This window comes from Gallus gallus, chromosome 2 (assembly GCF_016699485.2).
Source record: "Gallus gallus isolate bGalGal1 chromosome 2, bGalGal1.mat.broiler.GRCg7b, whole genome shotgun sequence".
NCBI classification, from domain to species: Eukaryota; Metazoa; Chordata; class Aves; order Galliformes; family Phasianidae; genus Gallus; species Gallus gallus.
Genome location: NC_052533.1, coordinates 66,270,009 through 66,285,849, shown reverse-complemented (window position 1 = coordinate 66,285,849; position 15,841 = coordinate 66,270,009). Strand labels below are relative to the sequence as shown.

The 15,841-nt window shown below is 34.3% G+C and overlaps 1 protein-coding gene across 23 annotated transcripts in view; it reads left to right on the top strand.

Moving 5' to 3' along the window:
* EXOC2 (exocyst complex component 2) overlaps positions 1 to 15,841 on the top strand; it is a 366,065-nt gene that overhangs the window by 316,673 nt on the left and 33,551 nt on the right. For all 23 annotated transcript variants that reach the window (XM_046924334.1, XM_046924284.1, XM_046924332.1 and 20 more), the window contains 6 exons: positions 2,857 to 2,937; positions 3,717 to 3,776; positions 4,472 to 4,533; positions 5,435 to 5,501; positions 7,470 to 7,586; positions 11,511 to 11,652. In XM_046924334.1, the coding sequence (XP_046780290.1) occupies positions 2,857 to 2,937; positions 3,717 to 3,776; positions 4,472 to 4,533; positions 5,435 to 5,501; positions 7,470 to 7,586; positions 11,511 to 11,652 (529 nt within the window). The remainder of the gene's footprint in view (positions 1 to 2,856; positions 2,938 to 3,716; positions 3,777 to 4,471; positions 4,534 to 5,434; positions 5,502 to 7,469; positions 7,587 to 11,510; positions 11,653 to 15,841) is intronic.

The window sequence follows — 15,841 nt, the reverse complement described above, 5'->3', positions numbered from 1 at the left end:
TGAAGTTAATGAGATGAAGTAGCTTATGTCTGCTAAAATTATCAGAGAAGTTCTTTTGAGGTAAATGCTTAATATTGACATGTTACCAACAAAATGAAAGCTTCATTTTGATATTCTAGTACCTCATTTGTTCCACAAGTGGCACGAATAGGGAACAAAGCTCAGTCTTGAGTCTTTGAGATGCATAGTTTTTCATCTTTCAAAAGCAGCCCTTTCTCACTTGAGGAGTAGAGTGGTTCAGAATTGCAAAAAGATGGGTTTTTCAGTGTTTCTTATTACAACACTTGTTCAGGGAGAGGTAAGAAGTTAATTCTTTGGCTATAATCTAACCACTTTCCATTAATCTGGAGATTTTGCCACTTCACTATTGAATCGTATCTGTATTCCTTCTCCCACTGATGTTATCTAACTGAATGCGGGCTTCATGTTGAAAAACTCCTTAAGTGAGCCCAGTTACTGGGAGTGAAATTTAGAATCAAAGTGGATAAAACTTAGCAGTTCTAGGGTGAGTTCGAGACCGAGAATAAAATGGTTGAGAATTTACTTCTTACATAAGTACAGTTTCTATTTGTTTCTGTTATTTTATGGATGTTAAAAGAAAGCCTTTAGTAACTCTTACTTTAGCCAACCTTGTGTTTTATTATTTTTAATTAAATAAGTAGTGTTTTCTTCCCAACTATCAGTAAGATTTTCAAAATTAGATCTGTGTTTGCAGTATTAATGCTTTAAAAAAATCAAAATCAATTCAGCATATGCCAGTTAGTGATAAATTACTGGATCTAAAATACATTATAAATCTAAAAATAAATAATATACTTCTTTTTTTCCGTATGCATATTCATCTGTTTGCCAACTTATGGGGGCCACTACACATTAAAAATGCATATTAATAAAGGCTTTGTAAATTTGTGCCACATATTGAGGCAAGAAATAAGAATTGGACATAAGGATCTGTAGCTTAACTGTCTGCCTGAAGTACAATTATTTAAACGTATCAGGACAATTACTGCTGACCTTCAGTATCATTTTGCTGAGTTAAACAATAATAGCTTTCATTGTCAAGTATCTTATTTTAGGGATGGTTTACTGGAGTAAAGAATTCTTTTTAAGGTCATAACAAGTTCAGTTCACATCAAAATGCTTCATAACTTAGTAGGCACACTACCATGGAATTGATCTTTAGCTGAATAAATAGGTCACTTCTCTGTTATAACGAGAAATTGAACTGAAAAGCAACTAATTTAGGAGATTGCCTACACATAGCAAGTGACTTGAAACCTAATTCAGATAAACTAGTGAGATGCTTTCTGGAAATAAACAGTATTGAGTAATGGCTAAAACATAGCAAGCACCTCGTAGATGTGACTTAAAAACAACCTGTGAAAGCAAAAAGGCCCTGTGGGAGGGAGAATTGCTTTGTGTATATTATCTAAGGGAATGCTCCACAGACTTTTTTTAGTTTTTCTTACTTGCTTCTATAAATACGTGTTTGAAGTTGAGTAGGAGGGCATGAGGCAGTCACAATATACATATTGTAAGAAGGGATGTTGTTGAGAATTTGAGTGTTGTAACCAGATTTGTAGCTTCTCGTCTTGGTTTCAGTTGTCAGTGACTTGGGCAAGTCCCTTTGCTTTTCTGTTTTTCACTTTGTGCATCTGTAAAATGGACAGACAGGAGGAGGAAAGATCCTCTGCTGATTTTTTTTATTATTTTTTTAATTTTGGTTGTATCCTAAAAAATCTTTGTTAATAATTATTTAACAGCTTTTTATCTATTTAGAAGTAAGCCATGAATTCCTTGTGCACAACATCTTCATAGATTCCCAGAGGCAGTGGTTGAGACATGACAGTAGTGGCAGTTGATTATGTTTTGTCATAATAGAAGTGTAAACAGGGACCAATCACTCTCCTTGGAAATGTGTTAGGCTTACAGCAGAAACTGTTTTAAGAAGATAGGAAATACTGCTTGCAGGTAAGAGATACAGTAAGTCAGTGAGCCAGCTTTCCTCAGTTTCATTATGTGCAAAGAATCATGTATCTGAATGGATTTCTTCTCCTGAGCTGTGATGTTTTATGATGGCAAAATACAGCAGCAGCACTTTACTGTTCTTTTTCTTCTAAATCAATAGCAAAAAATAATAATAAACAGATGTTTAGAAATTTTACATGATTTTCAGCTTGACATCACTCTCATATTCTTCCTCCATCCCAGCATTTGCAGAAATACAGCTTACTCCTAAGCATTAAGTGGGTGATGTGCCATAAGCTATCTACTGTTGTTGTGAGTTCACACAGCTTAGCTTTTATATCCTTCTCTTTGACTGAAAGGGATGAATTACTTCCCGCTTTTGTAGAACAGTGACACCTATCTGCATCATACAAAAGCTTTCTGCCTAATACCAACAGGCAGTCTTAGAGAAAAGGTTGACTTAAGGGGAAGAGAGAAAGAATGACCAGAAAAACAGACTGATGACTATGCTGCTGTGAACTTATTTGCACTTTCAGAGTGAAATTGGTATGTGCCTCAGGATGTTTTTACTTCAGGTCTGGAAACCTGGAATTAAAAAAAAAACAAAACAAACAAAAAACAGTCCTCCAAGCCAATTTTTTTTTTACTTCATCTTCATGTGAAAGCCATTTCAATCTACTTGTTGTAGAAGATTTTGCTGCAATAAAATGTAGAAATAATAGATATCCAAGGTGAAATTCTATCCCAACTTAAATCAAGGGGGTATAGGATAAGTTGAAAATAAAGATTTTAATCAAATAGCATAGGAATTTTGATGTGTTTGCTTGTTCCAGTATTCATTTTACATGACATGCTTATTTAGAAGCTAAAAAGTCGTTTGCCTTTCAGCCTTCCCATTTTGAACAGTGCATTGTCCATTCCTTGCAATCTCTTAAGACTGTGCTGGACTGCAAACCTGGAGAGGCCAGTGTAAGTTTTGACATATACTTCTAATTTCCTTCTTTTTCTGTAAATTACTATTATGTTTCAGATCAAGAACTTTCAAAGAATGATACAGAATGTTTACTTTTTGTGTATGCTCTTTTCACTGCTGCTAGCTTTTAGAATTTTGGTTCATATTTCCTGTTCTTCCTTTGTTTAGGGTTATGTGTATGGGGCAGGTGGGACCTATATTTAAAACTTAAATGCTGTTGTTTTAGAAAAAAAAGTTACTAATGTAATCTTCAGATAGCCATCAATGTGACTTTATTTAAATATATATATACACACTCATGTGTAAGAAAACTACTTTTCCAAAGCCCCTTGGACCGTTCTGTATAGATGCTCTCCTCTCCCTTATTTTATATTTCATGACTAATTTGTTGAGTTCCTTACTGACCATTATTCAAAAGAGTCTGCAGTGCATGGTGACTACTCCTTGTTAAGATACAAAGATTTCTGAATATCCTTGAAGCTTTTGCTGTAATTTCATTATCCAATAGTGATACATATTAGCAACCCTGGTATCTAAGTACTAGAGTTTCCTTGCTTTTATTGTTTTAATGCTTCATGCTTGTGAAAGCACTTATTTGGACTTACATTCTTTCTTCCCTTTCTTATAACGGGAATAATCAGAATTGATATCTGAGACAGCACTGTATCTCAGCAGTCATTCCCATGTTTTTGTTATCACTGTAGATGCAGATCTACTCAGGCCTTCCATGAGTGTAAGGCCTTGTGAAGCTTTAATAATGTGCTTTTATCTTCAGGTGTTCCAGCAGCAGAAAATACAGGAGGATGTGTGCCAGTTAAGCATTGGGATCTTGCAGGTAACTCAAACATTTTGAAGTATGAAATTGTGAACAAACAAAAACTATATGCTGTGAATCCTGCCCAGTTCCCAGGAAGTTGCTTAAGTTGGTGGCAGTGCATTGTTTCCCTAGATATGCTATGCAATCACGCAAAGTATTTTGTTGAACCACCTTCATCATGATTGAGACACTTGCTGAGCTGTGATGTCAGTATTGATATACTGTCATAAAGGGAGCAATGCTGATTTTTGTTGGCTGAGGATCTAGCTTCTAATTGCAAACCAATATTTTTTACAGTAAGCTTTAGTATTTTTAAAAAATATATTTGAAATCTGGTAATAGTATGCTTTAGGCTTCTGTATTATTTTTATAGTATTCTCAAATAAGAAATCTTAAGGTAAAGCAAAGATTGGACTTGATAAAAAAAGAAAACCTGTTTAGATTGAAGTCTTGAAAATTATTAGCAGGGCCTTCTTCACAAATGAGATTTTAGCCATATATGGTGGAAATAACATCTGTTCCTTTGCCACAAGTATCAGTGTGATGCATATAAAATTAAAAGTAAACCTTTAAAAGGCATAAGTTAAATAAGGTTTAAGACAGTGGAAGGCGATGATGATTGTTCCTTTTCTACTGACAGTAGTAAAAGTGAATTTAAGATTTTTTTTTCCCTTCAGTTCTGATAGAAAATATCTTGCTCTCTTGTTTCTTAGGTTTTCATAGACTGTTTGGAACAACTGAGTACCAAACCTGATGGTGACATAGATACATCACAGTAAGTAAAATAAACATAACCCACTTATAGTGTTCTGAATTTGTGGGCATAAGTATCAAATTGTGGTAATGGTAATGGTTTTGTGCCTTCTGGTATTATACATTTCATATTAATACTTCTGTATTAATACTTTTGCCTGCGGCTAGTGAGACTTGGAAATATGAGCAGATACATTTTACTCCAAAATACTGAGTGACATGAACTGATAAATACTGTACAAGATAATGAATGTGGTATTTTGTTATACCAGTTTATTCAGTGGGAGGCTTTGTAGCATGCTGTAGAAGGTGTGTTGTTTTTGACATGACCATGCATTAATTGTCCTTGTCACTAACCAATGTCTATTTATGGAGACAAAGCCACAGCTTTTCTTCCCTTCAATTTTGACTGGATCTTTTAGTATTTCTGCTAAATTCAGGAAAGTCTGTTCCATAGTTGCTCATGAGCCACTTGTTTTGGAGAACAAAACAATCCAGAGTAGTCTGAATTTCCAAGAGCTCAAATAATTTCTTTGCAAAATGCTTGACAATTAGCAAATATTGGTACCTTCAACTTGTGATAGGAAGAGGGCAATTAACTGTGTTTCTGATGTCACTTTTATTTGCTATTTGGATGCCACTGTTGACTGAGTAAGTGTAAAAATAGATCAGAATCTGTGGCAAACCAGAAAACTTAAAGAAAGTGAAAATGCTTTTCAGAAAAGTCTGCAGCTAAAATAGTACTGGCTGTCCACAAAGAACTTGCAGCCTTTCTAAGCATCTTCTGGTGGACTACTTTATCATCCGCTGTGAGGGGGTTTTCAACAAAATACCATTCTTTGGTTACAATTTGCTCATTGAATTCACCATGTGTCAGATAGTCAAAATCACTTATGCTACTCATTTTTAAACAATATTCCTAGTCTTTCAGTTGATGTTTCATCTCCAGATTTGTTTGGAAGCATACACGAGGACTCAAGTCTTACTTCAGTAAGTTTTGACTTCTGTTTTGACAAGTTGGTGTGAAACTTAGTACTTCTCAAAATTCCAGCTATATGGTTCTTTTTATCTTTTACTTTTTTAAATTGTTTCAGATTTTTTGAGTTTCTTTTCTTTGAGAGCAACTCTGTATTCTGGAGGCATTTTCTAGTGTAAATACACAAATATGCATATATACCCATACATACATACATACAAAAACCATACGAATATAAGGCTTGAATGTAAGGGTATTTTTAAAACCACTGTCTATGGTATCTTAGTATAGTATCTTTAATTATGACAATTTTTGAAATTGTCCTCCTCAGAAACTAAAATGGCATCACTGAAATCAGTGAAAATAGCCCTGGTGCTTAAAGAGCTGAGGATTTGTGTTTTGATTAATCAGCATGTTTTAATTGATAAGAACTATTCTGGTCATCAGTTACTTTTTAAAATACATGGAGTTACTCATATTGAGCAATGTAATTTTTCCCAAAAACTTTCTTTGGTGATAGTAGTGTTGATTGTTTCTGTAACTCAGTTGAGACTTTTTTAAGAAATTGAAAAGTTTATATTCTTTGCACTAATCCCTGCAAGAAGCCTAGCAAATACCTCTTTTGGGGTTAATGTGACAGGTTTAAATGTCAGAAGCTTTACCTTACTTATAAGAGCTATAGGCATTACCACTACAGTAAACAATTGCATGTTGCAAAATCAAGCTTAATTGTCTGAATTGTAGGCTATAACAACATGCATCTTTCATTCTTCAAATACATGGATTTTGACATGAATTGTTGACAGAGGAATTTTTCGTGGCCATTCCAGCCTTCCTCCCACATGTCATGGAAATGGCTGTTGATTTTTTTTTTTTCTGTTTATATCAATAATTTAAAACAATATTCATCTTCAATGATACCACATTTATTTTCTTCTACAAATCACAGAACACCATCTTCTCTTTTTTAATTGAGTAATGAGAACAGAAAAAGTGAGTTACTAATCTGATTTCTCACTGTTTTTAAAATGCTTATTTTTTAAATTTTCTGTATACCAACAGATTAACATGTAAAGTAGTAGGTGACTGCACATCTCAGTATCAGTCATAGTATTACTGGAAGACAAAACTGCCAGGAATTTTTCTGGGTCTGAAAGTCAACATAACTTTTTATGAGATCTCTACTGTGATTACGGTGATTTCGTTGCCAAATAATTTTGTTTTCAAAATATTTGCCATTGTTGATTCAGAATTGCCATCTGAGATAGAAAATTATTTGTCCATTGGTGGAAACCAAAGGGAAGAGAGAAAACCAAATTATTGAAATAGTAGTTGTATCTTTTTGTTTCGTTGTCTCCTCTTTGGAAATTACACCTTGTTGCACCAAAGCCAGGGAAAGGCAATTCTTGTATCTCAACTCCAGAGTGTTTTAATCTTCTTGTAATAAATGTATCTATGTAAAAGTTATAACAACCTGGAATTTTTTAAACTGCTGAAATTTTATCAGCTACTACAGAATCTTCTGGTATTTTAGAATGGGTGAATGCATTTGTTCAGTACCTGTTTTCTTTCCCTTGTTTTTTGCCAGCTTCATGTGGTGATGATCTTCAGTTATATTTTATGATGGTCATCAGTCTTAGTAAATTTCTTGAAACAGAGTAAAAGCCAGAAACCACTTCCTGGAAAGTTGTCCAAACCTAATTTTTGTAAAGAAGTCTTAACCACAGTTCTGAATTAGTCACAGTTATTCAAGTGAATGCTCCGGATCCTATAAGAAAAAGCATATATGTTCAGTCATTACACCTGATATTTACTCAATTCTTGATGTTTTGTTGCCAAAATATTACTGAACTTCACTTTATTTATCGGCATGTCTACTACATACAGAGTCAATAAGATACTACACACTAAGATTATTGATCATGCTGATACTTCTTGTTTGCTAACTGTTGTCCTCTTTGTCTTATAAAACAAATTTTTAGGAACAAAGAGTTTTAATTGCACTCAGTAACTGTCGTTATCTGGAACGTCATACCTTCCTAAACATAGCTGAACACTTTGAAAAACATGGCTTTCAAGGCGTTGATAAAATAACTCAAGTAAGTGAGAACACTGGGTTGAAGGAATCAGTTTGCACTCGTTTTACTTTCTGTGGGAATTAAGTGTTCACATATCCTAAATGACTCTTGAGAGAGCCTTCTACAAATGAGTGGATCTCCAAGCATTAATTGAAGGACACAGCAATGATAATATGTTCGTATGCATTCTTATAAGACTTACATAGCTACTGTAGAAAATGTGACCTCTTACTCAGGCTTTGTATTTCCCTGGCAAAGCTTATCAGATTTCTTAGTAAAGCTGTTTAATGTCACTGTTTTCTTAATGCAGAGAGTAAAAGATCATTATCTGAGAAATACACTTGATAAATTATTTCATCTGGCAGTCTGCATTACTGATAGCTGTTGTTCATAAACTAGTTCGGTTTTTTGTTGTGTTTTTTTGTTTTTTTTTTTCTTTTCGAAGAACGAAAATGTCAAAGTGGGCGGCAGTAGCTGTCTCATTTTCCTGCCTTTTTGTAAAGATTAATCATTTTTTTTAAAGGGAAATGTTTTTTTACTTAATCCTTAGGGCCATAAAGTTTGTTTGTTTCCAGAAACATTTGTTGATTGTTAGTAAAATGTTACCTCTTCCAGTATAGAGTGAGATATTTCACTCAAACTGGTAGTTTTACCATGCTGTATATCCTTTATCCTGTTCAGCCACAGAAATTAAAAAAAAAAAAAAAACAAAAAAAAAAACTTTCAGCCAGAGGATATTTTTAATAACATTTAAGTGATATTGGTATGATACTTGTATTGGTAGCGCATTATAGAAATTATTCTGCATGTCATCATTCATTCCGGCTGAGACGAGAGTTGAGCTACATACGGTTTGTGTTGACTATATAGGAAAATGAGGCACCTCTTATGTATTCAACACTCTGTCTTTACAGCCACATCAAAGTATTGCCTTTCAATAGCTGGTAGGCTTATAAATGACAAAATTCAAACGTTGCAGTCACAGGTTAATTTCAAATCTCTGTTAATCCTTTGAAAATGGTGACTGATGCATGTCTCTTATGTATCAATCAGTAATGCTAGATGTGAGGAATTAAGTAATCAGATATTTCTCATCTTAAAGATGGCCATTTTTTTTTGAAATCTTCATAAAATTAAAGAGAGGCTAGAGGTTAGCCTCAGAGGCTGGTTTCAGTCTTTTTCTTCTGTCATCCAAATTTCTAAATTTGTTTAATTTTTTTATTGGGTTAACAAATGCAGTAAAGAATAGGAACGTTTTTGAAAAAAAAAAAAAAAAACATTTTCTTTTATCTGAGGAGACAGAAACAAAACTGTATGTTTCAATTCTGTTCACTTTATACATTGAATTTTAAAGTGAACTGTGTGTATATGTTAGGGTGTTGGGTTTTTTTCAGTTTGCATTTCTTAGAAGGAAAATCATTATTATCTATATATTACAAAAAATATAAAATGGTAACCAAGATGATTTCCTTACGTTCTACAATTTCATTACATCTAATCTTTTTATATGTGCAAATAAAAGAAAAATGACCAAATTTAATCCTATGCTTAAGTGTGTGCCATCTTGGCACATGCTTATGATACTTCTTTACTACTAATAATATTTAATTCATGCATAACTATTTTAAAGTTACTCTTCTGAGGTGGCTTTTATCATATATTTAGTTGATTAGCAACTGTAAAAAAAAATGTGGGTATTCCGTGGTATTCATCAGATTTTGGTTAACCTTCTGAATAAAATTGCCTCCAAAGTTCTCATGTTCAGATTGAGCAGAGTGGTTGCTGAAATGAAGGCTCAAAATGGCTTTCATACACCAGTTAAAAGCTAGTTACAGTGAAATTTGCAGCAGAAAGATAACAAGGAGGGAACTGTATATTTTCACAAGCATTTAACTTACTTGAGAGTCTAGAAAATGAGTATACTCAATGGATGTTGTTGAGGACATTTACTCCTCTTCACAGCCCATTGTGGGCCCAAAATAACATCCAAATGAATTGTTCTATCTTGTAATCTTTCCAACAGCTGAAAAACGAGGTTACCCACCATTATCTTAATTGTGCAGTGAATTTGAAACAGGTTGAAGAGGACTAACATGAAAAAAGAGAAAAAAGTAATTTAAAAACAAACAAGCAACAACAAACTGTAGTGAATGTGCACATGGTCTTTATTTCAAGTGACTGCAGAAGTAGAAGGTGGATTCATTTAATTCTAGAACACTTTCTTATGGACAGTAAGAACAGTTCCACAGATTCTTCAAATGGGTGGATATTTGTTGAGGCTTCTCACTGGAACGTGTATTTTTTTTCTTTCCCCCCCTTGCTACGTTATGCCTAAATAGGAATGGTCTGTGCATATTAACTCTCCAGATCAAAAGGAATTGAAGGGAAAAATGTCTTGAAACTCATTCCTGGTTTATGTTTTTTTCAGAAAGGCAAAAAATAAAGTTTAGTGAGATTGCTCAACATTCTTGAATGTATTCTCTTTCACATTTCAACAGGCTGTGGGAGAGAGGAGGAAGTAGAGGATAATAGACTTGATCCTCAGGGCTAAATTCTCAGTGCCTAATGAAAATCCCATCTTCAGTATATAGATCTTTTCATGACAAATTAAAGGAGGTTTGCCAGACAGAAAATCAAACAAGTGACAGTGTCTATTGTTTCTGGTCAACAGCTTCACCACCCCAACTTTTCTGAACCTAGCAGATTCTTTGACCCCAGTAATACCTCTGTTTTCCTCTGAACTCGTGATCTCATTCCTGAAGTCATATCTCCCTTCCTGACTCAGAAATTGCAGTTTCCTTTTCTCCTCACTTGGCAATGCATAGGTATGCCAGAGGAGAGCACAGTTTAGAGATATCCATGTAGTGAAGAAACTTCATCCCTTATTCTGCAGCTTATTGCATTAAACTTTGCCTGTCTTTCACGGAGAGAGGAATTATAAGGAGTTGCTGTTTTTCCTTTGTTCTTCTGAATTGCCTGTTTGATCTGGAGCCCTGCCTTCATGCTCACATTTACAACCCCCTAACTTCTGGAAATTATGCAATTATATAAATCTATTGTTTTGTTTTTTTACCTACTGCTTGAAGAAAATAAGCAATAGTTATAAAGCTCTTAATCAGACATAAATACATTTAACCAAGATTCACATGACTTTTTCAGTATATTGTTTGCATTTAGCACCTGTTGCCTTATGAAGTGGTAACATTTTATGGTATGCATTGTATTCCAGAATTGCTTTAGAAGATATAACTACACTGCCGTGTTTAATAAGGTAGATTTGTATAAAATGTAAAGTTTTTCAGATACAATGAACAAATTGTGTGTATTCCATTAGCTTCCAGTGTAGTTAAGCTGTGTAAAGTATTGAAAAACTCCATTAAGAGCTGTTAACAGAATAATACCATGGGTGTTTGTGAGCTCCAGCTTTTGCATCAGTCATATGAAGATGCCTTGGAGTGGGGAAGTTCATGTATATGTTTTCAGAAGTCAGAGGCTCCTTAATCTACACATTTTCAGCTGTAGAACCTATAACAAGAAATTGTAATGCTTCAGTTGGTAGATTTCAAGTATTCAATAAAATCTTCATGTTTTATAATGGAAATTATTACGCATATAGTGTACAACTCAGTTGTTTATTTGATGCAAGATCAAGACATCCTGACAGGCAGAAAAAACTTATGCCAGTAGACAGTTATGGAATGGTCTCCCTGCTTTGTTATTTCTTGGATCTTTCCCAAAAATTCTTCATGCTGAGCACAATCAGAAAAAGATTATATACTGACTGGAATTAAAAGATTGTATGGGATTTTGTGCTTCTTAAATATATTATGTACTGGAAAGTATTGTTACTCAACAGGGAAAATTAAAGACAATGTTCTAAGGTTTTAGGGTATATGATTTAATGTTTGTAATTAATAACCATTTATGTTTTGTTTGTTTGTTTAGGTTAGTATGGAATCCTTGAAAGAGTTGGATCAGAGACTGTTTGAAATGTACATTGAATCCAAGGCAGATCCCATAGTTGGGTCATTAGAACCTGGCATTTATGCAGGATATTTTGACTGGAAAGATTGTCTTGTTCCAGCAGGTAAATATCTGCTTATTAAACTCTGAAATTATTTTAACTGTGATTGATAGAAGCTAAAATATACTGTACAATTAAAAACTTTTTTCTACTCTGTTTTTAACTTTTGACAAGTTCTTATTATAAGTTCTTTCTCACAGGTTTTATTTAATTCCTAAATCATTTTTTGAATACCCCCAAATGATTAAAGCAGCTTTTATCACTGATAATCTTTTTAATGCTTGTTTTTGTGATTATTTTGCTTCATTGCTTATATAGAATAGAAATTATTATGAAAGACATCTTTGCTATTTTCTTATGAAATTCATTGAGATTGTTTGGATTTCTTTCCAAAGACTCTGGCCATTTTGGTAATAGACATAATTACAGGTCTGAAAAAGTAAAATAATGAGCAAATGCATAGTATAAAAGTAGTTCAACAACAAATGTCAAACCATTGAAGAAGGGCAGGAATATAGTATTTAGAATGACTGAGATGTTAGTCATTTATTTAGGTGCTCCGAGAGCCTCCATTTTAGAGAAGCATAATGAGAGTCTTTTTTTTTTTCCCCACAAGTGAACGCTGTGCACATGTTAAGTTTAGATCCTCTGAACATGGTATTTATGTGGAAATAAGTTGCAGTAACTTAGTACTTGCATTTTTTTTATATAATCTATTAATTTTCAATAAATAATTGGTTAGATGACATTTTGTATGTTCTTCACTTGATTGTTTTATAGAGTTGTATTTAGTGCACTTAGTAGAAATTTTGCAATAATTTCGAATTTGATAGGTAATTACAAGAAACATATTTGTGATCTGTGGGCTGCAATGCATGCTAATTGACATAAATGCAAAAACCATAGGGTTTGTTATTTTCGAGAACAGTATTTCTTTTATCCTTCATTGTTTTGTGCCTGGAAAATACACTCTATTATGTGCAATAGAGATAAATTTTGATCTTGTATCTAGGTTGCTCCAAAAGTAATGCATCCTATTTATTTCCATGGAAACTACAACCAGACATAAAGAGCACAGTAATGCTCTTCGAAAGAGAAAATTCTCAGCTACAGAATGCCTTTTTTCTACATGGTCAGAAGCAGCAGCTCTGCATTTTTGCCACCAATGATCAGGAGCCTGTATGCTATACTCATGAAAATCCACACTGATAGAGGTGACCCATTGGCACTGTCATCACTTCTCAAACACACCACCCACAACCTCACTGTGCTTGCATTCACTGTTTGGTCTCTGTACGTGTTTAGCAAGCATCCATGAATGTCAGTGAGTTCCATTTTTTCCACATGGAGGAATTCAGTGATACGGTTTTGTTTCATACTCTCTTCCATGTCAGACACCATCTTGCAAGACTGGCCCTCTGCTACCAACTGTCACACAGCAACAAAATGCAAGGGATTATTGGTGGGAAGGTTCAACCTCTACTACCATACCGCCAACATCCACCTCTGATGTCATGTGCCAACATAATAAAATAGGATGCATTACTTTTGGAGCATCCCTCATATATGTGGTCAAACGTACTATATTCACTACTGGTATAAAAGAAGCGTGACTTTAATTTCTCTACTTCTGCTTAGATAATTCTGAAAATATTTGGAGCTCTGAAGATAAAATTAGTCATTAGAATGGCCTCCCTTTCAGATGAAGTCAATGAACTTCACTACTGAGAAGGACTGAATTAAAAGCAGCGTCTTCACAGGGCATATTTCTTGAATACTCATCTAGTATTCAAGAAAAATAAATCAGCAAGCATACAGCTGATTTTTCCAATACACTCTTTTTGACAAACAAAATGAAATTGTACAAGATTATAGTTGAAAAAAAATACGCTCTTCTGTAATCTAAAAGATTATGTCAGTACTGCAACTTGCATACTATCTCTCCCTCAAGGAGGAGGAAAAAAAAAGTTTAAAAAATGCTGCAGTTGATCTCCAAATACAGCATGAAAAGTATCTACTTAATTAAACTAAAACAGCGTACAAATGCCTGGGAGCAGGTCTTGCTGTGTTAAGCATAGTGTTTACTCATAGTTTTGTTGAAAGATCAACAAATAGATTTGTTGAGGAAAAAAGATGCATTTATCCAGTCTAAATTATCAGCTGTTCTTCAGTTGACTTTATGGTAGTAAAAATTAAAGATTTGTTTTGAATCATTTGGCTGCTTTAGTTCTCAATTTTTGTAGCCATCAGTTGTGTTCTTGAGTGGTACTTTGAATAGTACATGAATACAACTATACCCAGTCACCAAGCCATGATCATTTGGGCTGAAGTCTTTTATATGGTTACTGCATTAGCTTTCAAATAGTACTAGTTGTACTACTGAGGGTGAGTTTTGACAAGAATAGTCCTGTTTTTAAAAGTAAGCAGTGGGACATGATATCAGTTTGCCCATATTTAAAAGATAGGTAAATACTACAGTCTGAAACTTTTTGCATTCCATCTGGAAACTGAAACTTTTAACAGAGCTGGGTGTGTTAATGTCATGGATGAAGTTTTTGCAGAGCAAACTTTTGGAGGGAAGAGGGAAACGAAATGTCAGCATGCAGAAATTTCAGGAATTGTTTAGAAATATCATTTAAGAATTTTCTGATGATGAATTTTCTGTGCTGCTAATCCAGCCTAGAGCTCCATGCCTGAAACTGGTTTGGACAACTGTATTATTCAAATTCTAGCCAGTACTTCATTCCTTATGCTAGCCCTACTGATGCTGAGAAGAAGAAAGAAATTGGAAGACTGAATTAAAATGCAGAAAACCTGATCTGGACTATCAGGGAGATAATGTTTTTGGGTAGGTGGATTTATTCAAGGGGAGGATATAAACATGGGCAGAAAATAAGGTAGTTGAAATGGAGGAAACAGAGTGGAACAAAAAACTTGTGATAAAGATCAGAGAGTGAAGGTGGAAAAAAGAGGAAAACAGGCCCAAGTGAGCAAGGTAAAAGCATAAATTAGTGTGGCATTTAGAAATAATACAGGAATGGATTGAAACAGATGCTGTAAGCATTAAAAGAGAAACTTGAAGTGACATGCAAATACAAGAACAGAGAGGCCAAACACTCCAGATCAGTGAGCTTTCCAGAAGCAGGAGAGGAATCCAACAGAACTGCTCAGTCTTATGCTTTCAGCAAGTATCTGTGAAAGGCTTTAGCAAAGTGTGCCCCATTTGTCCTCCATCCTCTAGGGATGACAGCCTATATGTATTACCGAGGATTTTCTTTGTAGAACTAGCAGAAATCATGTGTATATTACTGCATGCTTCAAGTTACACTACAGGTAGTACTACATTCTATCTGTAGTACCACTGAGAAACACAATAACTTAAATGTTTTGCCTTGCTGGTGCCATCAACTTTATTTCATTTTTAGGATCAAGGCTGCAAAAGTCAACATCAGTTGCCAAGTGACTCATATCAATATAAATCCACTGTACAAAACTTACACATATGTATGGCTGCCAATTCTATTGTTGAGCTACATAGATCAATGCAATAGAAACATTTCCTGGTTTCCATTCTGTTCTTATTTTCTTTTAAACATGAGTAGAAGTTATGTACAGGGTACAAAAGCAGTTAAGTATAATCCATTTTTTTTAATAATAACATTATTTCCTTCATGGGTACACTTATTTCTCAAAATGGAGGCCATTTTGGAGATAAAATGGGAGTTTGGATTAACCGGAGCTGTTGCAGACAAAAATCTACTCTCAGCTGTTAGATATTGAAAAGTGAATGAGAAAGAAGGAAAAAAAAAAGTGGAGGCAGGATTCTGTCCCTGCCTCTGCAGGGTTTTCTACTTCACGTTGTCAACTCGAGTGAGCATTTTGTCTTTATTTTTAAAGCACCTGCTTTGAATCCTGTCACTTTGAACAGTCATGTTTAATTTGCCTGCCCAAAGAATTGCAACATATTAAATATTCAGAAAAAAATGTTATCCAAAACTCTTTGCAATCTGTACTTTACATCAGTGATGTCTTTCCAGTCATCTAAGTGCTGGAAACACGTCTTCCTTTCATCCTGGAATTCATGGGGGAATAGGAGAATGGGAAGTACTGTAATAAATGAACGGTTACAGTGAAATCTGAATGAAGCTAGGAAAGCCACTTTTTGAGTAAGTTTAGAAAAAACATGCGATATTAAAACATGCCATGCTTCTGTCAGCGTGGAAAAAGCATATGCTCTGCTCTATTAGGCAGT